The sequence below is a fragment of the Amblyraja radiata genome, chromosome 1 (assembly GCF_010909765.2).
Source record: "Amblyraja radiata isolate CabotCenter1 chromosome 1, sAmbRad1.1.pri, whole genome shotgun sequence".
In the NCBI taxonomy this organism is placed as follows: Eukaryota; Metazoa; Chordata; class Chondrichthyes; order Rajiformes; family Rajidae; genus Amblyraja; species Amblyraja radiata.
In genome coordinates, this window is record NC_045956.1 from 138,249,678 (window position 1) to 138,277,231 (window position 27,554).

At 41.1% G+C, this 27,554-nt stretch overlaps 1 protein-coding gene across 4 annotated transcripts in view; it reads right to left on the reverse strand.

The window, feature by feature from the left end:
- npr3 (natriuretic peptide receptor 3) overlaps positions 1-27,554 on the reverse strand; it is a 93,057-nt gene that overhangs the window by 20,497 nt on the left and 45,006 nt on the right. For all 4 annotated transcript variants that reach the window (XM_033031372.1, XM_033031363.1, XM_033031390.1 and 1 more), the window contains exons 4-5: positions 4,265-4,400; positions 755-849 (exon numbers count right to left, since the gene is read on the reverse strand). In XM_033031372.1, coding sequence (XP_032887263.1) covers positions 755-849; positions 4,265-4,400 — 231 coding nt within the window. The remainder of the gene's footprint in view (positions 1-754; positions 850-4,264; positions 4,401-27,554) is intronic.

Here is a 27,554-nt window from a genome sequence, read left to right on the forward strand (position 1 = left end):
TACACCAATGTTGGTGCCTCACCATCTCTGAAATGCATAGCATTTGAAATATTCGCAGTGCAATTACTTTGGTATCTTGGTAACCCAGGGTAATTTGAAAGGCAGCAAATGGTTCAACAACATGTCTGATACTTCAGTGTTAGTTGCCCAAAAGGCAAATAGTTGACAACTTTAATTATGTAAGATAGACTAAGTTATGTAATGTACCAGGAAACAGAAAAGCAAATCCATCCAATGGCACACAATGAATATTATTGCAAAATACTCAGTGCTTTTGGAACCAAAGGAGTTTGATACCCAAGAGGTGAAAAGAATGTGTTTTGTAACAGCTGTTGCAAGGCAATAACTTACATAAGATAATACATAATCTGCTAAGTCTCTGGCCACCTTGAAATACCTCTATTTTCTGATGGCAATATTAAAGAAAAATATTTTAAAAATGCATATCCTCAGAGATAAATGAACATTAGCTCCCTTTGTCCAGATTATTTATATGCCTAAATGTTGTTGGTAATGCTCAAAGAAGGGGTAATGTAAATTATTTCCAACAATCTTTAATTTACAATAATATTAACTTTCAAGTATTTAAATGTAATCATGTACTGATTCAGACGATCAATTTAATAAAATAATAAATCATTTTGATTATAGCACCAGTGAAGGACATTTACTGCAATTCATTAATTAATTCCTATACAAATCTTTATTATTGCAACGTAAAAAAATGGTGTTGGGAAATAACTATTTTAATTACCTCCTGTGTGCCAGTCGCAGGGTCAGTCATTGCTATGACAGAGAAATCTCCATATCTGTCTCCATTGGCGTCAATTGACACCTGGCCTGCTATGCCTGATAAATGGAATGCACCAAATAATGAAATCAATTAAATGAAAAAAAAGTTCTTCAATTCCAAATGAAACAAGAGATGATTCAACAGATTCATGAAGAAATATACAACAGGAAATCCCATTCTTCTTCCAACATTTTTGTTGGCGTTCCCAAATAAATTGCCATTGTTTTCTAATGTCTGCGTTCATTCCAGATATCACATTATTTTCTAATTTAGCTAATAGAATGCTGGATAATTCCAGCTATTAGAACACATGACTTGTCTTACCAATAATTAATATCAGAGTCATTAAAATAATTTTGCCTTTGTTTTTTTTAGTCAAAGGGATTCTGAATACAGTCCAATTCAAACATAGATTTGTCTGAAATGTGTTTGGACAGACAGAGAAAATTCCACACCACTCCCTCTGGTACGCCATGATGTGTTTCTCAAACAGGCCATGAACTGTGTCCCTTCCAAAGTTCAATTGTTGAAGAGTTCACCAAGAGCTAGACAGAACAATTCAACAACTTGGTTATTTCCAGTTTGCCATGAGCCAGATGATATTACTTTTCCGATTGCCCAACTCACAAAACTGATACGCGCCCTTCCTGGCATATGCGTAGCACATTAGCCCCATAGAACTTCCCTGCAAGAAGAAACTAATGCAGAGACACCCATTTGCAAGCATTGGAAAGAGTTCTGTGTTATCCACTCTTCAGAATGTCTTCTACATTTCAATTAGATCATCATTGATCTTAGGCTCAAAGGTCAATTCATCTGTTACCTCTGTTCCAACAAAGATTAATCTCAGTCTAGCGAGTTCCAACTGGTTCAAATTCCACAGCCTGTGAATGTTTCTGAATTTTATTTTCCTTTACATACTAACTCGCTAATTTCACTTTAGAATTCCCAGGCTGTTATTTTTTAATTGTCACTTGTTATTGATGTCTTATCTACTAAATTAGCTTTCTCTGTTTCTCTGTTGTTCAGTGTAACACTAAGGGGCTGAACAAATTGTAAGTTGTCCAAAGGTCCCTAATAAATATTGTTAATGCAGATTATAATATAAATCAATGTAATGGGCATTGGAGGTGCATGTAATGCAATAATGATGGAAGATTTTAAATATAAAATTGGGTAGATCAAATTGGTAGTAATAATATGGAGGCAAATGCATGCAACATCAGTGATGATTTTCATGAAAGCCTGAACCAAAGAGAGAACAGGCTACTTTATTGTGTAATAAGCCGGGGTTAATTGATAATTTAGTAGTTACCAGGGAAACGTGGAGAATAATACTTATAATGTGTTAGAATTTTATATAAAAATTGGAAGCGATTTCATACAATCTGGAACAAAGGGGTTTCGATCTAAATAAAGCAAAACAAAAATGCGAGAGGCATAAGGTGGCAATGGTACATTAGGAAACAACATTAAATAGTAGGATGATAAATAGTATTTATATATAAACAACTGGAAGAATGGTCCACTCTTAACAGTATTAAAAGTAGTATTCGTTCATATAAAAAGACCTAGCAGCACTCCGAACCCAGATCTCTGGCGCTGGGAGGCTGCAATGTTACCACTGCGGTGCTGAATAATAATTTTTATACTCAAGTTTTCTGAGGAATTGTTTCTTAAAATGATGTTGGCTATGTACAGTAAATTGCAAGATTTGCTTCTAAGGAGAAGGGTTGTGACATAATTACTAGTTCCTTTATAAATAATTCTCACTAGGTTATGAGTATAGAAGTTGGGATGTAATGTTAAAATTGTACAAGGCATTGGTGAGGCCAATTCTGGAGTATGGTGTACAATTTTGGTCGCCTAATTATAGGAAGGATGTCAACAAAAAAAAGAGAGTACAGAGCAGATTTACTAGAATGTTGCCTGGGTTTCAGCAACTAAGTTACAGAGAAAGGTTGAACAAGTTAGGTCTTTATTCTTTGAAGCGCAGAAGGTTAAGGGGGGACTTGATAGAGGTCTTTAAAATGATGAGAGGGATAGACAGAGTTGACGTGGATAAGCTTTTCCCACTGAGAGTAGGGAAGATTCAAACAAGAGGACATGACTTGAGAATTAAGGGACAGAAGTTTAGGGGTAACATGAGGGGGAACTTCTTTACTCAGAGAGTGGTAGCTGTGTGGAATGAGCTTCCAGTGAAGGTGGTGGAGGCAGGTTCGATTTTATCATTTAAAAATAAATTGGATAGTTATATGGACGGGAAAGGAATGGAGGGTTATGGTCTGAGTGCAGGTAGATGGGACTAGGGGAGAATACATGTTCGGCACGGACTAGAAGGACCGAGATGGCCTGTTTCCGTGCTGTAATTGTTATATGGTGATTATATGGTTATATGGTTGCCAAGGAGCCTTACATCAAGAGTAGGGAAATTATTTGAAAAATCTAAGAGACAAAATTTATGTCCACTTGGAAAAACAGGGACAGAATAGGGATAGTCAGTATGGTTTTGTGTAGGAGAAATCATATTTCACAAATCTGATTGAGTTGTTTGAGAAGGTAACTAAGAGTTGATAAAGCAACAGTTGATAATTGCAGTAGGCACGGTATACATTTACTTCAGCAAGACTTTTGAAAAGAATGAAGCATTAAAAAACGCCAATGATGGGCCTGTAAGATTGTGCATGCAATGCCCGTTGGAGGATTTTGTGGTGGATTTTCTATATGGGGACCTGAAATAAAATCACAACCCTTGTTACCAGAATGAGAGGGCATAAGTTGAAGGTGAGAGAGGAAACATTTAAAACAGATCCGAGGGGTAATTTTTCACACAGGAGGAATGAATTGCCGGAGGAGCTGGCAGGGGCAGATACAATTATAACACTTTAAAGGCATTTGGATAGGTGTTTGCTTAGAAAAGGAATGGAACAATATTGGCCTACTGCAGGGGATTATATTAGTATAGATAGGCATCACAGTCGGTATGGAGAAGTTGGGCTGAAGGCCCCTGTTCTGTGCTGTACAACAATTTAAAAAATAACATTTTAGGAAATTGAAGGTATTAATCCATCCATTACACTTATCTTGTATTCTAATTAACTAAGCATTTTCTTAAATCTTTACTTGCTAGCTTTTTGTACTTATGCCATTGGACTGAATCACATTGTGAATTGAGATTTTTTAAATATGCTTTTTAAATATTTTAAATTAGTCCTTCAACATTTACTACACAATCCGGACAAGAAATGTAAACTGAGAAATGACAATTGAACAGATTTGAATTCATCTGTTTTAAACTAGAATCAGAAATAATCTGATATTTGTTTTAAGTTATCTGTTTTGGTCAGGTTATTAAATGTTGTGTTTCTAACATTTGTACTGAGTTTAGCTTTAAAAAACAATTGAAGTCCTTGAAATTATGTAATTGATATTTCGAGATGGGTATACGGTAGTTTTACATGACTACTTTACCTTCGAAGGTTGTATTCCACATCTTCTGTACAATCAGTGATCCATTGGTTTTACTATAACCCCGCTTCAGACAGTCTTGAAGTGCTTTGGCATAAAGAACAATGGCATCATGGAACCCCTCAACAAACATGTTTACCTGCCGAAGACATAGCCAGTTTGAGCAAATAGAACAACTAGACACAAGTTTGACACAAATGAATGAAATAATTATGCGTGAATAATTATTTGAGGATCCATCCTCACATCCAAATTATTTAGCGGTGTTACTGTCTTTGAATAAAAATATCAGAAGTTAAAACGTCAATTTGTTGATTTGAATTTTACTTTCACTGTTGAGACATTGAACTGTGTAGCACATAAATGGGCTCCTCAGTCTACAATATTCATTGGTGCAAGATTTTCACTGTACCAATAAATTAAACTTGAACTGAATGATTATGTTGCTCTCTACACCAATCCCATTTGCCTGCAATAGGTCTGCATCTTTCTATGCCTTGCCTAGTAAAGAGCCTGTCTAAATATCTTCTAAAAATCCCTGTGACATTGTTTCTGACCACCATCTCCTTTGATAGCAAGTTCCAAATAGTGTCATTGTGTCATACAGCATGGAAACAGTCCCTTCAGCCCAATTTGCCCATACCAACCAGGATACCTCGGCTCCACTAGTCCTACCTACCTGCATTTGGCCCTTATCCTTCTAAACCTTTCCTAGCCATGTACCTGCCCAAATATCTTTTAAATGCTGTGATGGTACCTGCCTCAACTACATCCTCTGTGACCTCATTCCATATACCCATCTGTGAAAAAGTTGTCCCTCAGGTTCCTATTACATTTTCCCCCACTCACCATAAAACCATGTACTCTGGTTCTTGATTCCCCTACTCTGGGTATTCAACGGTATTTTATATTTGATAACCACTCACTCATGGGAGAAAAGATGATGAAAGTTGACAGCAAAGATGATTGCTATTAAATCAATATCTCCCTTTAAGATCACAAAGTCAACAACCTGCAGAAATATACCTAAATATATAAACATCCTGACAGATAGACAATTTAATGTAGATTATTAAAGAAATACTACACATTACTACAGGAATTGGAAGAATGCAAGAATATAAACATGAATAAGGTGGAGATGTATCATTCAGTACATCAATCCTAATCCTGAACCTGGATGTTTTTCAGCATCTATTGCAGGATTGATGTACTAAATACTATTGTGGTGTATTAACCAGTCACTGTGCACATGCCAACTGCTGTATTGGTCCTTGGTCAACGGTTGCAAAAACAATAGTGCCCATAGCAAAGGCATTAGGCAGCACTAGTTATTTTTAAAAAGGAAAGCATTGCATACAACGGAACTTGGGTCTAGCTCCAAAAGTTATAGGGGATAGAGGTAAGAGTCCAAGGAGGCCACTTTAGGTTACACAGCTGCACGGTATGATGTGCTATCGAAGTATGGTTTCACAGACGCTACCCAATGACAATCTTTTCTATAAACAGGAGACGCACAAATAATTTTGTGATTACATGTGTGTTCAATCATAAAATAATCTATTCAGGAGTTTTCTCTAGCTACATGTAATACTGAAAGTGGCAATGTGGCATGACTGAATTTCTAGGCATCAATGAGTGATGTATAATTTTAAATATGTTGGACATTTCTTAAATATTTAGACACATGATCACTGATTCACATGATCATGGACAAGCTCCCAGAGAAAGTGGTAGAGGCAGGTACAATTACAATGTTTAAAAGACATTTGGACAGGTATTATAGATAGAAAAGATTCAGAGGAATATGGGCCAAACATAGGCAAATGGGACAAGCGTGGGTAGGCTACTTGAACAGAATGGAGAAGTTGAGCCCAAGGGCCTGTGTCCATGTTTCATGACTGTGACTCTTCATCCATTAGGTAGCCTTCCATATAAATGTTCAGCCTCATCTATCAGTGTGAAACTAGTATGATAATATTGACTGCGCATGCATTTCAATTACCGATTTTGGCGAATGTTGGGAGTATATGTCAACTAATATGTCAACAAGAACGTTCACACAAAGGGTGGTGGGTGTATGGAACAAGCTGCCAGATGAGGTAGTTGAGGCTGGGACTATCCCAACGTTAAAGAAACGGTTAGTCAGGTACATGGATAGGATAGGTTTGGAGGGATATGGACCAAGCGTAGGCAGGTGGGACGAGTGTAGCTGGGACATGTTGACCGGTGTGGACAAGTTGGGCTGAAAGGCCTGTTTCCACACACTATCACTCTATGACTATAAGGACTTCCTCAGTGATGGTGAGAAATTCTGATCTTTTCCTTTACCTTGCACAATAACAGTATAAAAGTAACACAGAAAGTAACATTATACATTTGATAAGAGAATGCTATGAATTCAGTATGAATTTTCCGTCATAAGAAATACATTAGAATAGAGCAAAAGCAGATATAATCTATCATTAAGATTAATTTCTGATGTTCATTACATGTTATGTTAATAAAGTACAATATCCCATCATCTATTCCTAAAATGTAAATGTACTGGGCTGTATGGATTAGATCAATAACAATGTACTGGGTTGTATGGATTAGATCAATAACAATGTACTGGGTTGTATGGATTAGATCAATAACAATGTACTGGGTTGTATGGATTAGATCAATAACAATGTACTGGGTTGTATGGATTAGATCAATAACAATGTACTGGGTTGTGTGGATTAGATCAATAACAATGTACTGGGTTGTATGGATTAGATCAATAACAATGTACTGGGTTGTATGGATTAGATCAATAACAATGTACTGGGTTGTGTGGATTAGATCAATAACAATGTACTGGGTTGTATGGATTAGATCAATAACAATGTACTGGGTTGTATGGATTAGATCAATAACAATGCCTTTTTCTAGTTTGAGAAAATTATTCTAACATCATTTTCTAAAATGTGACCATCAGAGGATTCTGCTCTTTGAAGATTTCCTTTCAAGTATCAAAGCTCTTTTAATGACTCCATTTGCACGGGCCTCAAAGGGACTATTCTAATTCACTCAATATAGATGGGGCAGGCAATTACAGAATGGGTAAGACAAAGTATGGAAGCAGGCAAATGAAACAGAATCCACGTAGGAAGTGCTATACATATGTAATCCATGAATGATACTGAAATAATCAGCGATTATGTTGAAAGAGACTAGTGGTTTCAATGATAAAATTAACCGAACATGCTGAATTATTCAGTCAAAGCAGCAAAATGCAAGTTGGCGCTGGCCGTGCAGCTGTTTCACAGCTCCAGCGACCAGGGGTCAATCCTGACCTCCGGTGCTGTCTGTGTGCAGCTTGCATGTGAAGAGAGTTAAGAATCAAAGGTGTTGAAAGGTCATGTGTACCGGCAACGGAACAATGAAATTCTTACTTGCAGCTGGTTTGCAGACCCATTAACGCAATAACATACAAATAAATATACAATAATTAGTAATACAATTAATTGATAATCAATAATACAGTAATCTGAGCATAATAATGCAAAACTGAAGTAATCATGGACAAAGTCCATGATAGATCATAGTGGTCCCGGAGGGCGGGTTGTGGTTAGTGTTGCGCAGTGTTCAAAACCCTGATGGTTGCTGAGAAGAAGCAGTTCTTAAATCTGGAGGTCAAGGTTCTCAGGCTAGTTCTCAGACAAGATAAGAGCATTGCTAGGGTAGTGTGGGTCTTAGATGATATCCCTTCATTGGTGGGGAGATCAATACCAGTCAATGGACCGGGCAATGTCTACCACATTCTGTAGCCTCCTTTGTTCCTGGGTGTTCAAGTTACTGAACCAGGCCGTGATACCGCCAGCGGGCTGGCTATCGAAGCTGAAGGGAGGAATGTGCACACATTCTTGTTGTCCAAGCACGACGTGAGGAGGGCTCTGGCACGGGTGAACACGAGGAAAGCTGCAGGCCCAGGAGGCATCTCGGGAAGAGTACTTAAGTCCTGTGCTATGCTACAAGTCCAAGTGCTCACTACAATATTCGGTGCTCACTACAATATTCAACCTCTCCCTGGCCAAGTTCGCGGTCCCTGCCTGCTTCAAAAGATCCATCATTGTACCAGTACCTAAAAATGCCTCCCCAGCCTGTTTAATGTTTAATGAATTTCTATTCCATCTTCTTAAAATTAAAACAAGGCCACGCAAGAGTGAAATCATAAAGCTTTTATCCATATTAAATAGCCGTGACTTTTTCAACATTCCACTGCATCCCCTCCACTCCACCCCCCCCCCCCCCCCCCCCCCTTCCTCCCCCCCTGACAAAAGTCTGTGGATGGGATATAAAATTACATTTGTAAAAATAAGACAAATCTACTTTTGTTGAGCAGGACTTTTAGGAGAATGTGGAATGAAGGATATGAAGCACTGATCAGCCATTACCTACAGTAAATGAATGGGAAGCCAGGTCCAATCGACCGAATGCCCTTCTTTCCTTTTGATTCTTATTCTAGCACTGGAAGCTTTGCAGAGAAAAGTCACAAGGCTGACCCCTAGTGTCAGGGGTTTGATTAAGGAGGGAAGAAAAGCAGAGCTTTTCAGTTTAGAAGTCTGTCAAATTGCCTTATGGAAGAATGTAAATTGGTTCAGGGTAAAGGTTGATCTCCACATTAAGAAAAATTTTAAACTGTGGAGCAAGGGTAAAACGTACTAAGAATTAAGTAGTAAAAGGAACTGCAAATGCTTGTTTAAACCAAAGGTATACACAATCTGCTCGAGTAACTCAGCGTCAGGTGACATCTCTGGAGAAAATGGATAGGTGGCGTTTTGGGTCCAGACCCTTATTAAAAATGATCATTCTTTAGACTAAGAATTTAGGTTGTTTCTTTTCTCACCTTTACATAAAAAGCAATGGCTATGAGAATTGGATCGAGTGATAATTGCAAATTTGAGGAAAACAAGCAAGTTGGCTAACGATAAAAGGCATAATATTAGGGTCTTCTGGACTGATAATTTAATTTTTTTAGCTGTTTTTCACTATCCTTTATTATTCACTTGTCCTGTGATATTCACTTCAGGTGAATGAACCTCCCACAAGCTTTCTTTTTTTTCCATTCCAATATGGAATTCCATCGGTAGTTTTTTTTACAGAGAAACCATGTTTAAAGAACTGAACAGAATTCCCTCTCATCAAATAGAGCACATTCAGAGACAAATTATCTTATGTCATAAGAAATAGGAGTGGAATTAGGTCATTCGGCCCATCAAGTCTACTCCGCCATTCCATCTTGGCAGATCTATCTCACCCTCCTAACCTCATTCTCCAACCTTCCCCCCATAACCACAGACACCTGTACTAATCAATAATCTATCTATTTCAGCCTTAAAAATATCCACAGACTTGGCCTCCACTGTCTTCTGTGGCAAAGAATTCCACAGATTCACCACCCTCTGACTAAAGAAATTTCTCCTCATCTCCTTCCTAAAAGAATGTCCATTAATTCTGAGGCTATGACCTCTAGTCACAGACTCTCCCACTAGTGGAAACATCCTCTCCGCATCCACTCTATCCAATCCTTTCACTATTCTGTATGAAGAATAAAAATACTCAGTACTGTAGCTTTTGCGAGTAGAACTTGAATAATGTCCATCCTCAAACTACCAGTTGAACATTAGAGGGTATTTGTAATGTGTTAAAAAAGCTACCACTGAGTTTATTCTTAAAATCAAGTCTACAAAGAATCTAAAAAATTGTTTTAATGGATTTGAGGTAGATTCTTTGTATTGCTAAAATCAGGCTTTCCTCCAATATTTTTATAATAATACAGCCTGGGGAAATCCATTTAGTTTTATGAAATAAAAGTCTCTCACTTGGAAATTGATGGAATACCTTTAATTCCCCGGCTGCTTGTAATGCCAATTCTAATCACAAATCATATAGAAGAATAGCCAACATGGAAGCACTTACAATAAATCTGGGTCTTACCAATTATGTCTAATCCCTACAATGACATTGTGCACATTCTTTTCACATGGTCTCCACACTTGTGCAATTTTCATGCCAAATTCAAACCTGAGATCTCTATAGAATTATTTCACAGGGAAAAATGCATAATTTTTATTTACATGTGGAAATGTGTAATGAAGTAATGGAAGCTTGCACAAATATTCCCCTTCACCTAGTTCTTCTACAAAGCCTGTTCTCTGTGGCTAAGGGTAGGGTGGGCTGAGCAGTAATGTCAGAGATTATTCTAAATCAGTGCCTTTCATACCAGTCAAAGGAAAAGATAAATGTATCTGAAATGGGACAAGTAGAAATGTAGTCCCTCTCTATTCACTCAATCTCAATATCATTAACTGAATTGTAATTGAAAGGATAAGTAAGGCAACTTTAGCCCAAAAGTGCCAATCAGCTCTTGCTTTCAATGACTCAGTGGACTGTGAGCACAGATTGTGTGCTCCCACACTGCCCTGTAATTCCTGATGATACAGAAATTGTCAGATGCCGACAGTCAGGGAAAATGTGCTCGGGGGAGGGGGAGTGATAGGGGAGATTAATGGCTGCGAGTATTAGCTGACAATGAACAAAAGGTACTTATTTTTCCCTGCGTAGAAACGTCAACAACTAGAAGGCACAGCTTTAAGCTGAGAGGGGCACAGCTTAAAGGAGGTGTGCAGGGATTTTTATTTTATACAGAGTACAGAAGGCACTGCCAGGAGTGGTGGTGGAGGCAGAAATGGTGGTGGTGTTGGAGGCTTTTAGATAGCACATGGATTAGTGGAAAATTAGGAATATGGATCACGTGCAGGCAGTGGAGATTAGTTTAACTTGGCGCCATGTTTGGAACGGACATTGTGGGCTGAAGAGCCTGTTCTTGTGCTGTTCTTGTGCTGTACTGGTCTAAGATCTGGTCCACAGACCCATTTTAATAACACAAAACAATTTTTTTAATCCGAGAAGCTCCCTCAAGAAGGGTCCCAATCCGAAACATCACTCGTCTTTTTTCTCCAGAGATGCTGCCTGACCCACTGAGTTTCCCCAGCATCTTGTGTCTATTTCTGAATCAATAATTGGATGTAAATAGAACTAAATTGCATGACCTTTATTTTCCCTATTTCCATTTTTTAATTACAATCTTTTACTTTACAACCGGGCAAGTAAGGCCATCAATATATATTGTGATTACTAAAGTGTTAAAAGGTTAACCTTAATTTTACATGATCTATATTACTAAAAGTCTGATCTTGACCACTTCCTGGTGTTCTGTATATTGATTATAAAAAAATGCTGCCACTTACGGCTGTGATTTTTGGCCATCTTACTCAGAGTCCCCCTCCGCTGCGCAGGACAAGAGGTTTTTTCCCATCGATGAAAAATAAAAGAGTTATTAGTGTTTAAAAAATGTTGAGATTCTCTCTCCTGTCAATCACGCCATGACGGCCACGCCCCTTCTGGTGGGAGTGGGTAGGGACTATAAAACCCAGAAGTGTGGGCGTGGCTCAGTCTCTGCAAGATGGAGGAGGGAGAGGTCACGACTTGCTGTCTATAGTAGCCTTGCACCCTGCTTGATATGGTATGAAACTGCACTTGAACTTGCACCTTGCTCAAGTGGTAAGAAACTGCACTTGAATTTTGTGGCCTTGCACCCTGCTTGAAATGAAATTTCAAGGAATAGCCGTGAGTCAACTGCCAGCCCACCAGCCGTGAGTGAGTTAACTGCCAGCACAATAGGCTTGAGTGACTGAGCCGCCAGCCCAAGAATCCAATCGGCCCACAATCTCCATACTAGTCCTGTGTAAACCAGTCCCTTCATCCCACAACACCCATATTAGCGCTCCAGAAAGCCCCCCCCCTCCTCCCCCCACCCCCCACACTGGCCACCAATATTGGAATTGGTGAAGAGGTGGAATATAGCGTTGGGGTGATACGCCTGTGTGATGCTGGGACCCAACTTAGTCTAGTAATTATTAAAAGTTGTTCAGATGATGGGTAAACAAGCACCCTTCTAATGTGTTGTAGCCATATAAATCACAATTATGACCCCTTAACTTTGTTGTTTAGTAAGTATTTTGACATAATCCTAACATTTTTTTATTTCACCAAGAGATTAAGGACTAACAAACACAAAAGTCAAAGCTGGATCTATAGTCAAGTCAAGTCAAGTCGCATTTATTTATATAGCACATTTAAAAAACAACTCTTGTTGGCCAAAGTGCTTTACATTTGTTATAAAAATAGTATAGACAAACAAACTACATACATATATACATATAACCCTCACTCAGTGGACGTCAGGAAAGGCTTGGGAGTATAGATAAGATTTTAGTCTTGACTTAAAGGAGTCGATGGAGGGGGCAGTTCTGATGGGAAGGGGGATGCTGTTCTACAGTCTAGGAGCTGCAACCGCAAAGGCACGGTCGCCCCTAAGTTTATGCCTAGACCGCGGGATATTCAGTAGCCCCAAGTCGGCCGATCTGAGGGACCTGGAGGTGGAGTTGTGGGTGAGAAGTCTTTTAATGTAGGAGGGGGCAAACCCATTGAGGGCTTTGTAGACATAGAGGAGGGCCTTGAAATGTAAACGGAACTGCACAGGGAGCCAGTGGAGAGAGGCCAGGATCGGGGTGATGTGGTCCCTTTTTCGGGTGCCCGTCAGGAGTCTCGCTGCGGCGTTTTGGACCAGTTGCAGGCGGGATAGGGAAGATTGGCTGATGCCAGTGTAAAGAGAGTTGCAGTAATCTAGGCGGGAGGAGATAAATGTGAGGATGATCTTTTCGAGGTCATCAAAGTGGAGGAATTGTTTTATTTTAGCTATCGTCCGAAGCTGAAAGAAGCTAGCTTTTACCACGGCATTGACTTGTTTGTCAAATTTCAGTGCTGAGTCAAATATCACGCCGAGGTTTTTGACGTGAGGTTTCAGTAGTGGGGCAAGGCTTCCAAGACTGCCTGCTATCATTTTGATTGAGTCCAAGGGGCCGAGAAGGATGATCTCAGACTTACTCTCATTTAGTTGGAGGAAGTTCTGGGCCATCCAACACTTTATATCCTCGAGGCAGTGGGTAAGGTTAAACAGATTAGATTGGTTTTTGGGCTTCAGGGGGAGATAGAGTTGGGTATCGTCTGCGTAGCAATGGAAGGAAATGCTGTGCCTTTCAATGACTTGGTCTAAGGGGAAAATATACAGGGAGAAGAGAATGGGGCCAATGATGGAACCTTGTGGAACCCCACAGCAGAGATTAGCTGGGGAGGAGAAAGATTTGCCTATGTTAGTCGAGAAACTCCTACCTTTGAGGTAGGAGATGAACCAGCTCAGGGCAGTGCCATCAATACCAACCCCGTACCGGAGACGGTCAATTAGGATGGTGTGGTCGACAGTATCAAATGCTGCGCTGAGGTCAAGAAGGAGCAGGATTGCACAGTCGCCGGAGTCAACGGTGAGCAGTAGGTCATTGTGTACCTTCAACAAGGCAGACTCTGTGCTATGGTGAGCCCTGAAACCTGATTGGAAAGTTTCCAGGATAGTGTTTTGGTGAAGGTAAGGCATAAGTTGACTTAAAATTACCTTTTCAAGGGATTTTGAGAGGAAAGGCAGTTTAAAAATGGGTCTGTAGTTGCTTGGCAAGGTGGGGTCGAGGTTAGGTTTTTACAGGAGTGGTTGGACCACCGCATGCTTGAAGCAGGTAGGTTCAGTGCCAGTGGCCAGAGAACTGTTGAAGATGGCGAGGATGCTGGGACCGGCTGTTGTAATGACTTCCTTTAGGAGGGCAGAGGGGACAGTGTCGAGGGGGCAGGTAGTAGGTTTCATGGTGGTGATCAGTTTTACAAGGGAGGGTAGAGTAACGAGTTGGAAACAATCTAATTTTGAAGAGCAGTGTCAATGAGACAGCCAGGTCTGTAATGTTAGTCTCAGGTGCAGAAGATGAAGTTTGCTTTTAAAACCCAATTAGAAACTGTCCAAACATGACCTTTGATCAGACGTAACTAGGGAAGGATTTAATATATATGTATAATCAGGTGCACAGTAAGCAGGCTGCAGGAGGGCAGATAACACAATGGGCTGATTAGAACTACTTTTCATCTACTTTCTCTTGTGACAGGGTTCCTATGCACTGTTATCACACAGATCCTATCCAACACAAACCCTGGCTTCAGATATTTCAGCATCTGTGATGGTCATAGAAACATAGAAAATAGGTGCAAGAGTAGGCCATTCGGCCCTTCGAGCATTCGATATGATCATGGCTGATCATCCAACTCAGTATCCCATCCCTGCCTTCTCTCCATACCCCCTGATCCCTTTAGCCACAAGGGCCACATCTAACTCCCTCTTAAATAAAGCCAATGAACTGGCCTCAACTACCTTCTGTGGCAGAGAATTCCACAGATTCACCACTCTCTGTGTAAAAAATGATTTTCTCATCTCGGTCCTAAAAGACTTCCCTCTTATCCTTAAACTGTGACCCCTAGCTCTGGACTTCCCCAACATCGGGAATAATCTTCCTGCATCTAGCCTGTCCAACCCCTTAAGAATTTTGTAAGTTTCTATAAGATCCCCCCTCAATCGTCTGAATTCCAGCGTGTACAAGCCGAGTCTATCCAGTCTTTCTTCATATGAAAGTCCTGCCATCCCAGGAATCACTCTGGTGAACCTTCTCTGTACTCTCTATTGCAAGAATATCTTTCCTCAGATTAGGAGACCAAAACTGTACGCAATACTCCAGGTGTGGTCTCACCAAGACCCTGTACAACTGCAGTAGAACCTCCCTGCTCTTATACTCAAATCCTTTTGCTATGAATGCTAACATAACATTTGCTTTCTTCACTGCCTGCTGCACCTGCATTCCTACTTTAGATGACTGGTGTACCATGACACCCAGGTCTCGTTGCATCTCCCCTTTTCCTAATCGGCCACCATTCAGATAATAGTCTCACATTTATCCACATTATACTGCATCTGCCATGCATTTGCCCACTCACCCAACCTATCCAAGTCACCTTGCAGCCTCCTAGCATCCTCCTCACAGCTAACACTGCCCCCCAGCTTTGTGTCATCCGCAAACTTGGAGATGTTGCATTCAATTCCCTCATCCAGATCATTAATATATATTGTAAATAGCTGGGGTCCCAGCACTGAGCCTTGCGGTACCCCACTAGTCACTGCCTGCCATACATAAGACAGCAGAAATTACAATATCATAATTCATAGAGTAAATTAAATCTGAAAGACAAAGCTGCTTCTCTTGTTTTTGTTTTTCAATATACATACTAATAAATACTTTGCTAAAGGATTGAAAAATGCATGAAAATAATAATAAAAAACAAGACGTGTCTTGATCTGCTGAGTATTTCCAGCATTTTTGTTTTAATTTCACTTAATATTACTTTGGCAAGGTTGCCTTGACAACCCCTGAGCAAAGGTTCCTGCCCAGCTCTGGGCTTGAGATATGGATGCAGCAGATGCCATTTTTAAGTATGATGGTCCTTATTAAGGTTCAGGTATCTCCCATATTGCTCTTCTGAGGTTCAGGTGGAAGAAATGATTCCTGAAGACTGTGCAGATATGGTTTTTTGCTGAGAGTTTTCCCACTTCTTCTACTCCTTTGGGAAGCATGTCCTACTCTGCATGTCCTCTGCTCACTCCCCCATTTATGTTTCACGGAGAACGCCTACAGCTATTGTCACAAATGGGAACAGTTTTTGTATACAGAAGCCAGTCCTTCAGCACCTGTCATGCAACTCCAGGTGTTCATCTGCAATACGAACCAACCCAAGAAAGTTGCAGCCAGAAGAAGTCAAGCAGTAACTTAAACAAAAACAGAGCATGCTGGAAATATTCAGCTGGTCAGGCTGCATCGGTGGAGAGAGCAACTCAATTAAATTAGTAGATTGATGACATTGCTCTAATTTAATGTTGTTTTCCACCATCTGCAGTGTTCTGCTTCTCATGCAGTACGTAACCAATGAAGGTACACAAAAATGCTGGAGAAACTCAGCGGGTGCAGCAGCATCTATGGAGCGAAGGAAATAGGTGACGTTTCGGGCCGAAACCCTTCTTCAGACTGATGGGGGGTGGGGGGAGAAGGAAGGAAAAAGGGAGGAGGAGGAGCTCGAGGGCGGGGGGATGGGAGGAGACAGCTCGAGGGTTAAGGAAGGGGAGGAGACAGCAAGGGCTAGCAAAATTGGGAGAATTCAATGTTCATGCCATCCGGACGCAAGCAACCCAGGTGGAATTCCTCCTCCTCCTCCCTTTTTCCTTCCTTCTCCCCCCCACCCCCCAGCAGTCTGAAGAAGGGTTTCGGCCCGAAAAGTCACCTATTTCCTTCGCCCCATAGATGCTGCTGCACCCGCTGAGTTTCTCCAGCATTTTTGTGTACCTTTGATCTTCCAGCATCTGCAGTTCCTTCTTGAACACAGTAACCAATGAAGTTAGTTTTCATAAGTTCATAAGTTATAGGAGCAGATTTAAGCCATCAAGTCTATTCCTCCATTCAACCATGGCTGATCTATCTTTCCCTCTCAACCGTTCTCCTGCCTACTCTCCATAACCCCTGACACCCGCACTAATAAATAATCTATCAATCTCCACCTTAAAAATATCCATTGACTTGGCCTGCACAGCCTTCCGTGACAATTAATACCAGTTTCACCACCACAGAATTCCCAAGACAACCATGTCAGCATTTGCTGTGCCATGTTGAAACTCATGCTGCCAATAAAACATGTGCATCCTCATATGTAATTTTCAGTCCTGCCAATATTCCAATGTCATTTTAGTATCAGCATGCCAAAACAATCTGGACTCAGTTTGGTGCCAACGACAGGAAGTCTGTGTTACCGTACAGTAGCACTTATTGCTTTAGTGAGCTCTGTCCTTGCTGATGTTGGACCTGATTAAACAAACAAGCAGTGGACAACAGACAACATATCACAGCTGCTGGATCTTTTAAGTTTTAGTTTTAGTTTGTTCTGATTTGTGAAAAATTGAAGAGCGCACGCAGGCTGATAGCTCAAATTATGTGAAACTTCGTAGTCTTTAAAAAATACCACTTTACTTCCCATGTTTTATTTTAATTATTTTCTGCATCTTTTTCACTATATGTCAGATATACAGAGAATGAGCCAGTGCTCATTTTAACTCACGATGGTATAAGATGCAGCACCTACTCCTCGTTTAAATGAAGACAATTGGCATCTGCACGTTATCAGACAATAGGGAAGCACCACCAGTCAAGATACTCGCCTCATCTAATATTATTGTACATTTTCCATTATTGTTACTGTACAAGATTTATGAATGAGAACACTGACATTTTTCCTTTCCTTGTCTATACTGCTGAGGGAAGCAGTGACTATCCAAAAGTCACCAATCATCAAAGACAATAGTGAGTTCATAACTCGTGTGTGACCTGTACAGAAAGGACGGGTTGCACTTGAACCCGAGGGGGACCAATATCCTGGTGGGGAGATTTGCAAAGGCTACTGGGGAGACTTTAAACTAGAATGGTTGGGGGGAGGGACTCAAATAGAGAAAGCTAGTAGACAGAGTGTGAGGCAAGAGACAGAGAAGGGAAGCAATCGGACCCAAAATCTAGGGGAGAAAGAAGAAAAAGATAAGAAACAGAGAATAAGAGGCGGTGGGTTTCTTAAATGTGTATATTTTAATGCGAGGAGCATTGTAAGAAAGGTGGATGAGCTTAGAGCCTGGATTGACACCTGGAAGTATGATGTTGTGGCGATTAGTGAAACATGGTTGCAGGAGGGCTGTGATTGGAAACTAAATATTCCAGGATTTCATTGTTTCAGGTGTGATAGAATTGGAGGGACAAGAGGTGGAGGTGTTGCATTGCTTGTCAGGGAAGATATTGCAGCAGTGCTTTGACAGGATAGATTAGAGGGCTCGTCTAGGGAGGCTATTTGGGTGGAACTGAGAAGTGGGAAAGGTGTAGCAACACTTATAGGGGTGTATTATAGACCGCCAAATGGGGAGCGAGAATTGGAAGAGCAAATATGTAAGGAGATTGCAGATATTAGTAGTAAGCACAAGGTAGTGATTGTGGGAGATTTCACTTTTCTACACATAGACTGGGAAACGCATTCTGTAAAAGGGCTGGATGGTTTGGAGTTTGTAAAATGTGTGCAGGATAGTTTTTTGCAGCAATACATAGAGGTACCAACTAGAGAAGGGGCAGTGCTGGACCTCCTGTTAGGAAATGACAGGTCAGGTGGCGGAGGTATGCAGGGCTCGAAATTAGCGGTTGCCCGGTTGCCAATGGCAACCCACAGTCCCACCGGGCAACCTAAAAGCCATGTCATTTTGCCCGGCTTGGCAAGCATCCGGGACACCTGAGCGGGCTCCCTCCCTCTCTATCTTTCTCTCTCTCTCTCTCTCTCTATGTTTCTCTCTCGTCTCCGTCTCCGTCTCCGCCCGCTGTCCATGTCTCGGGTCTCCGCCCGCTCCTTGTCCGCCGGCACGGCCGGCCGCCTTGCTCATGAGCACAACCACGGCCAGCACCTATAGCGAGGATACACAAAATTGCTGGGGGAACTCAGCGGGTGCAGCAGCATCTATGGAGCGAAGGAAATAGGCGACGTTTCGGGCCGAAACCCTTCTTCAGACTGATAGGGGGTGGGGAAAGAAAGAAGGACAAAGGGAGGAGGAGGAGGAGCCCGAGGGCGGGCGGATGGGAGGAGACAGCTAGAGGGTGAAGGAAGGGGAGGGGAGGGGGGGAGGGGACAGCACGGGCTAGCCAAATTGGGAGAATAGCGAGGATCTTTGGCCAGCACATCATCGGCCGTGGTTGTGTGCATGTGCCGCCCTGCACATGCGCACTGCCACTGCAACTGGTCGGCGTCGGCCACTTTCTCCCTCCCTTTGCATGGTGGGAGATCTGGCCGCCATTGCTGTCCACTCGCCGCGACCGCTGAAAACCAACGCAGAATCACTCACTGGAGCTGGAGTAACTCCCTGGAGTAACTCTTGCTTCTTGATTTCCTGGTCCTCCAAAAATATTCAAAATGGAATTTAAATAGAATTTAAACACCACCAACGAACTCTGAAAAATAACAGCCTATTGCATTTTATCTGTTTATTTATTGTGTATATTGTATATTTATATGGTCTATGGTATATAGACACAGTGAACTTTTATCTCCTGTTCTGTATTATGTTTACATATTCTGTTGTGCTGCAGCAAGCAAGAATTTCATTGCCCTATCTGGGACACATGACAATAAAACTCTTGACTCTTGGACTTAAACAAAAAAGGGTTCTTGGGGAAAAAAAGAGCTACCTTAAATTTAATTGCTTCTGGTTGGGTACCTATAGTAGGGTGAAGACTATTCCATGCTTTAATTGTGCGGTGGAATTCCATGGAGCAGTCAACATCTCTGGACAGAAGAAATTGGGGATGTTTCAGGTAGAGACCCTTCTTTAGATTTCCTCTGGTTTAAGTGTTTTAGTTTAATTTAAAGATACAACGTGGAAACAGGCCCTTCGGCACACCGAGTCCACGCCGACCACTGATCACCTGTACTCTAGTTCTATCCCACACATTAGCGACGTAAGTCAAGAGTGTTTTATTCTCTCATGTCTCATTGAAATCCTTACTTGCAGCAGCACAACAGAATATGTAAACAGAGTACTCTGTAAACAATGTTATAAACAAGAAAACAAAACAGTGTATATTTATATATTAATATATAACTATACACACACACACACACACACACAATTTCCCTCCTGGGATTAATAAAGTTTTATTGTATAGTATCGTGTGTAGGAAAGAACTGCAGAAGTTGGTTTCAACTGAAGATAGACACAAAAAGCTGGAGTAACTCAACAGGTCAGACAGAATCTCTGAACAAAAGGAAAATATTACGTTTTGGGTTGGGTCTGAAAAAGGTTCCTGCACACCTTTAGAATGTGGAAGGAAACAAGAGCACCCGGAGAAAACCCATGCGATCAAAGGGTAAAGGAGAAAACTCCATACAGACAGCACCCATATTCAGGATCAATTCCGGGTCTCTGCCAATTTTAGGCAGCAACTTTATGGGCAATGTACTGCCCCATTGTCTTGAACTGAATTAAAACATACAGTAGCTGCAAAGGGGGACATAGCATCACCTAGAGATTTAAGACTGAAAATGGATAGTTTCTTTTTTTTTAGTAACCAAAGTTATCAACGTATAATTTTTTGTGTGTTGGAAAATAATATATAGAGGCATAACTGGTGGACTTGCTGCCTCACACGCCAGGGATCTGTGTTCGATCCTGTCCTCGGGCACTGTCTGTGTTGAATTTGCACATTCTCCCTGCAAGCATGTAGGTTTCCTCCCACATCCCAAAGATGCATTGGCTTTGTAGGTTAACTTGTCTCTGTAAAATTGCCCCTAATGTGTAGGGTGTGGGTGAGGAAAGTGGGATAATCGAACATGTGTGAATGGGGAGACAAAAATGCTGGAGAAACTCAGCGGGTGAGGCAGCATCTATGGAGCGAAGGAAAAAGGTGATGTTTTGGGTCGAGACCCTTCTTCAAACTGATGTGAGGGTGCAAGGGGTGGGAAGAAGAAAGGAAGAGGCGGAGACAGTGAGCTGAGGGAGAGCTGGGAAGGGGAGGAGAAAGCAGGGATTACCTGAAATTGAAGGTCAATGTTCATACCGCTGGGGTGTAAACTCCCCAAGCAAAATATGAGGTGCTGCTCCTCCAATTTACGGTGGGCCTCACTCTGGCCATGGAGGAGGCCCAGGACAGAAAAGTCGGATTCGGAATGGGAGGGGGAATTGAAGTGCTGAGCCACCGGGAGATCAGGTTGGTTATTGCGAACCGAGCGGAGGTGTTCAGCGATGCGATCACCAAGCCAATGCTTGGTCTCACCGATGTAGAGCACCTGACATCTAGAGCAGCGGATGCAATAGATGAGGTTAGAGAAGGTGCAGGTGAACCTCTGCCGCACCTGGAAAGACGGCTTGGGTCCTTGAATGGAGTCAAGGGGGGAGATAAAGCGACAAGTATAGCATTTCTGGTGGTTGCAAGGGAAAGTGGCAGGAGATGGGGTGGTTTGGGTGGGAAGGGACGAATTGACCAGGGAGTTATGGAAGGAGCGGTCTCTGCGGAAAGCCGACAGGGGAGGAGATGGGACGATGTGGCCAGTGGTGGGATCCCGCTGGTAGACAAAGCTGGAGAAAATCAGCGGGTGAGGCAGCATCTATGGAGCGAATGAATAGGCGATGTTTCGGGTCGAGACCCTTCTTCAGACTGATCTCGGGGGGGGGGGGGGTCGGGGAAAAAGAAAGGAGGAGGCGGAGACAATAGGCTGTTGGAGAACTGGGAATGGGAGGGGAAGGAGGGAAAAAGCAAGGACTACCTGAAATTGGAGAAGCCAATGTTCATACCGCTGGGGTGTAAACTACCAAGCAAAATATGAGGTGTTGGTCCTCCAATTTGCGGTGGGCCTCACTTTGGCCATGGAGGAGGCCCAGGACTGAAAGGTCGGATTTGGAATGGGAGGAGGAGTTGAAGTGCTGAGCCACCGGGAGATCAGGTTGGTTATTGCGAACTGAGAGCAGGTGTTGTGCAAAGCGATCGCCAAGCCTGGGCTTGGTCTCACTGAGGTTGATCATACGCTGAATAATCCAACCAGCATTTTGTTTGGAAGTGGAAAGAAATAATAGAAATTGCATTCATTGCAACATGTAAAAGGAGATGTGATACTGTATTGTAATTTTGCTGCATGTCATTGTGGTATATATCATGTCTTAATTGGTGAATATGTTTAGTTTGTGACTTTATTTGAAGCAGAAATAATATGTGAGTGCTTCATTGACCATAACTGGTAACAACGCACTTCGTCCAAGCACATTATCGCACGGGTCATGCAAGCCATCTTAAATGACCACCTAAACTGTCATTTGGCAACCTAAAAAGCTGCCGAGGTTGCCCGGCTGGCAACAGGGGAAAAAAGTTAAGCGAGAGCCCTGGTATGCGTTGGGGAGCACTTCGGGTCAAGTGATCACAATACCATTAGTTTCAATATAATTATGGAGAGGGTCAGAATTGGACCTAGGGTTGAGATGTTTGATTGGAGAAAGGTTAACTTTGATGAGATGCGAAAGGATTTAAAAGGAGTGAATTGGGACATTTTGTTTTATGGGAAGGATGTAGAAGAGAAATGGAGGACATTTAAAGGGGAAATTTTAAGAGTACAGAATCTTTATGTCCCTGTTCGGTTGTAAGGAAATAGTAAAAATTGGAAAGAGCCATGGTTTTCAAGGGAAATTGGACACTTGGTTTGGAAAAAGAGAGAGATCTACAATAATTATAGGCAGCATGGAGTAAATGAGGTGCTTGAGGAGTATAAAGAATGTAAAAAGAATCTTAAGAAAGAAATTAGAAAAGCTAAAAGATATGAGGTTGCTTTGGCAAGTAAGGTGAAAGTAAATCCAAAGGGTTTCTACAGCTATATTAATAGCAAAAGGATAACGAGGGATAAAATTGGTCCATTAGAGAGACAGAGTGGACAGCTATCTGCAGAGCCAAAAGAGATGGGGGAGATATTGAACAATTTATTTTCTTCGGTATTCACCAAGGAGAAGGATATTGAATTGTGTGAGGTAAGGGAAACAAGTAGAGTGGCTATGGATACTATGAGATTCAAAGAAAAAGAAGTACTGACACTTTTGAAAAATATAAAAGTGGATAAGTCTCCATGTCCTGACAGGATATTCCCTAGGACATTGAGGAAAGTTAGTGTAGAAATAGCAGGGGCTATGACAGAAATTATTCAAATGTCATTAGAAACGGGAATAGTGCCCGAGGATTGGCGTACTGCGCATGTGGTTCCATTGTTTAAAAAGGGTTCTAAGAGTAAACCTAGCAATTATAGACCTGTTAGTTTGACTTCAGTGGTGGGCAAATTAATGGAAAAGATACTTAGATAAGATATATAAGCATCTGGATAAACAGGGTCTAATTAGGAACAGTCAACAGTGGATCTGTGCCTGGAAGGTCATGTTTGACTAATCTTCTTGAATTTTTTGAAGAGGTTACTAGGGAAATTGATGAGGGTAAAGCAGTGGATGTTGTCTATATGGACTTTAGTAAGGCCTTTGACAAGGTTCCTCGTGGAAGGTTGGTTAAGAAGGTTCAATTGTTGGGTATTAATGGTGGAGTAGCAAGATGGATTCAACAGTGGCTGAACGGGAGATGCCAGAGAGTAATGGTGGATGGCTGTTTGTCAGGTTGGAGGCAGGTGACTAGTGGGGTGCCTCAGGGATCTGTGTTGGGTCCACTGTTGTTTGTCATGTACATCAATGATCTGGATGATGGTGTGGTAAATTGGATTAGTAAGTATGCAGATGATATTAAGATAGGTGGTGTTGTGGATAATGAAGTAGATTTCCAAAGTCTACAGAGAGATTTAGGCCATTTGGAGGAATGGGCTGAAAGATGGCAGATGGAGTTTAATGCTGATAAGTGTGAGGTGCTACATCTTGGCAGGACACATCAAAATAGGATGTACATGGTAAATGGTAGTGTGCATTACCAGACCCAGGATCAGCTTCTTCCCCTCAGTTATCAGGCTTTTGAATAAGCCAGGGTACTGTCCAATTCACCTCTATCCCATTATAGACATTGGATTTGGTCAATGGAACTGATGCGCTACAATGCTGAGAACTACATTCTGCACTCTGCACTCTGCATCTTCTCTTTGCCCTATCTGTTATATTTAAGTTTGACTTGATTGTGTTTATATATAGCATTATCTGAATTGATTGAATAGCATGCAAAACAAAGCTTTTCACTATACCTCAGTACACGTGACAAAGATAAACCTAAAACTAATGGGAACTTCTTCTGGCAGTCAAATTACAAGTAACAAAGTAGAGGTAGAGATGGTAGAGAGAAGATTATAGATGCCTTCAGAGTAGATACAAAATCCTGCATATGATTTTCAAAGATTCTACGGAGAGTAGTATGTAGATGAGATCCAAAATATACTAGAAAAACTCAGCATCTGCGAAGAACTGTTTCATTGAAAATTAATGGATCTGAAACAAAGGCTGTTTCTCTCTTTGCCAATGCTCCCTATCCTGCTGAGTGTGTCCAGTATTCTCTGCTGTTATTTCATTTTTCTTCCTGCAAGTGTTTGTTTTGGTGAAACCCAAGTTTTCTTTATGGTATTGCATAATGTGTGCGTAAGAAAATAAATAAATTCCACAACTTGCAACAATATTGTAGTGTAAGGGGTGGCTCCAATCCTTTGCACCATTTTCTGTGTTTGAGATGCATTGCCCTTTCAGTCAAAGTGTGTGCTTCAAAGAGGATATAATGAGGATGAATGGGAATGCTTAACTCAAGCATTCTGGTTAAGTGATGGATGAAAGGATGAGAATAATCATGCTGGATTATGCCCTTGAAAATTCACAGTTCGGACAGGACCATACTTTGTTCATTTTATTTGGTGTAATCCTGCTTCAATGGTACTTTGACCACTGAATAGAGCCATTCATTGTGACAAATTATCCAGTGTCATTCTAAAGAATTCCTTCCCATTCTTATAATTGCAGGAGGCACAACAGTCTATCTATCAGTAGGCAGTACTTGCCTTAAACACATGAAAGAACAAGTCACCCATTTATGATTTGATATATTTCTACATTCTTTGCAGCAAATTAGTTACAAACAGGGGTTGTAATTTATTAGCATACCTCTTAGGTCCCAATTTATCACAGAGGGCTAAAAGAGATCAGCATGGTGCAATCTTTTCCACAGATGCTAGGGAGTTCCACTGCTGAGTGATGGAATGACTTATGTCCCATGACCAATTCAGATACATTTACTGTTAGCTTTTTCTTTAAGAAAAATATGTGCAATATGTCCACTTTCAATGGTAACATTAGCTTGGTATATCTGATCTGTTCAGACAATATACAAAACAAAGCTTCTCACTGTACCTCCATTTACATGTGACAATAATAAATCTAAACCTTCCGATTTATGTTTTGTTTCTTCTTTGAAGCTGAATAGATCATTTTGATTAGCATAATTTGTTGAAATATATTTACATGTTGCTGAATAGTGAAAGGAGAAAGTAGAGCGACCAGGGCTCAAAATGTGAAATGTTTATTTTTATACGAGTCATTTAAAAAAAACGTTATATTCTTGTGTTACTATGCATAGGTACAGTATAGAAGTGTGGTAAAACAGAATTATGGAGCAAGTACCAAAAATTGTTGCAATCCTAATTCACCAGTAGACGATAACAATTTGAAATGAATACATCTGCAGGCGCTGAAAGCTATTGCGCTGCTATCAAACCCAACTAGTTCAAGAATGAAACTTACTACCTCCATCTCAACTAGTTTTTATGGGATTCAGGCTTCATACCATGTTGAATAATTTTCTTACAGATTCATCTGTGATTGCCTACACTAAAAGTAGCTGCATCAGCTCATTACCTATGCTGTACCTCCACCCAGCTCGGCCTGTGGACTTCGGAAGCCACGGACTCCGGTAGGAAGCGGCCGTTTCATAAACTCCAAGCCGCTGAGATGTTCTTCAGTTACGACGCCGGAGCTCCATCATCCCGGCGAGAGGGCCTGAAACATCGGGCCGCCGTTACGGCGACTGCTGATGCCTCAATAGGCCCCGACCACGGGTGAACAAGAGGAAGAAGACTGAACTTTGGTGCCTTCCCTCACAGTGGGAAACATTGATTCCGCTGTGGGGGGATGTTTTTATGTTTTATGTTAAATTCTATAGTGTTGTGTTTATCTTATTTATATGCTGCATGGTAACTCAAATTTCACTGCACCAATTGGTGTATGTGACAATAAATGTCCTTTGTCCTTTGTCATTAAATGCTTCTTCTGAAATTCTTACGTTTGACTTCAAAGTTGTCCTTCAACTTATGTTGTACTATCAGTTACCAATGACAGCTATTTTACATGGTGTGATCCAGCAGCTAACAATGAATCGAGAAAACAGTTTGTCTATTTTCAATGGTATGGATTGAAGGTGTTATTTAATGTTCTTACTTAAACTGATGAATCATTCATTATGTACACCAACCGAATGTAATAGGTAAATTTGCCACGCTCTCATTTTCAAGTTCTTACCTTCAAATAAAATGGACCAACGGAAGGTTGCTAGGAGTTTGCATTGCAGTTTCCGATATACATTCCCAGGTGGACAAGCATCTGGACCAACCATGGAATTTTATAAAATTACCCCTTGAACTTAGAGCAAAAGGAATTTCCGTTACTTTTTTTTCCTTGTTAATTTGTTTATTCTTTATGATTTATTTCCCCCACTCGCTCCCTAAATGTACCTTGACCATTAAAATGGATGACATCCATATTCATGATCTTATCACAACCAGTGGGATTCAAGCCAGACAGCTTATAATTGATTGACCATCTGACATTTCCTCTTTTCCTGTTTGAAAGTAATTGGCCTTCTCTTGAGCCTCAACAACTTCAGCAATGACCAAGATAAACGACTCACCTAGCTAAAGACTTAAACAAATGGAGCCTCTTCCTCACATTCTGGATCTCGCGTCTTCTGCATGCTTTAGTTCAGTGTGCATTTAAAGGCACTTACATGATAATATTTGTAATGACAAATATGATTGACAATATAATATAATTCTATTACGAACTTGTTCTCTTTACTGCATGTGAACGGTATGAACTCTTACCATGACAACAGCACTTGTAAAAATCCAGGCATTGGTTTAATTTGCGTGAAAGGAGGCATTAGTCTCAAAGCACTGTTTCAATTTGAAACTGTAAATTATTAATAGGTTATTGATACTTGCTACATTTTGGCAGAATTTTTACTTTAACAGTTTACAGTTGTTATTGACTCCAAATTGTCTGTGAGGTTGGTCATGCTGAACCTGTCCATTCTAAAGCATTGTGGATTTAAGTGGATTATTGCTACCGCAGTAATTCAGTGAAATATGCTTTGGTCGCATTTATTGCAGGTAGCGCCTGCCCAATGCCAGCTTCTGATTACAAATTCTAAAAGGCATTTCTTCTTTCTTTTTTCGCAACTTTTCCATTTTGCCCTCAAGCAGTCCTTTAAAGTTTGCTGCTTAGATAGTATGCAGGCTCGGTTTCCCTTTCCTATTGCTAGCTTTAGAGATACAGTGCAGAAACAGGCCTTTCAGCCCATCGAGTCCATGCTGACCAGTGATCCCCGTACACTAGCACTATCCTACACATTAAGGACAATGTGCAATGTTACTGAAGCCAATTAACCTACAAAACTGCATGCCATTGAAGAATGGGAGGAAACTGGAGCACTGGGAA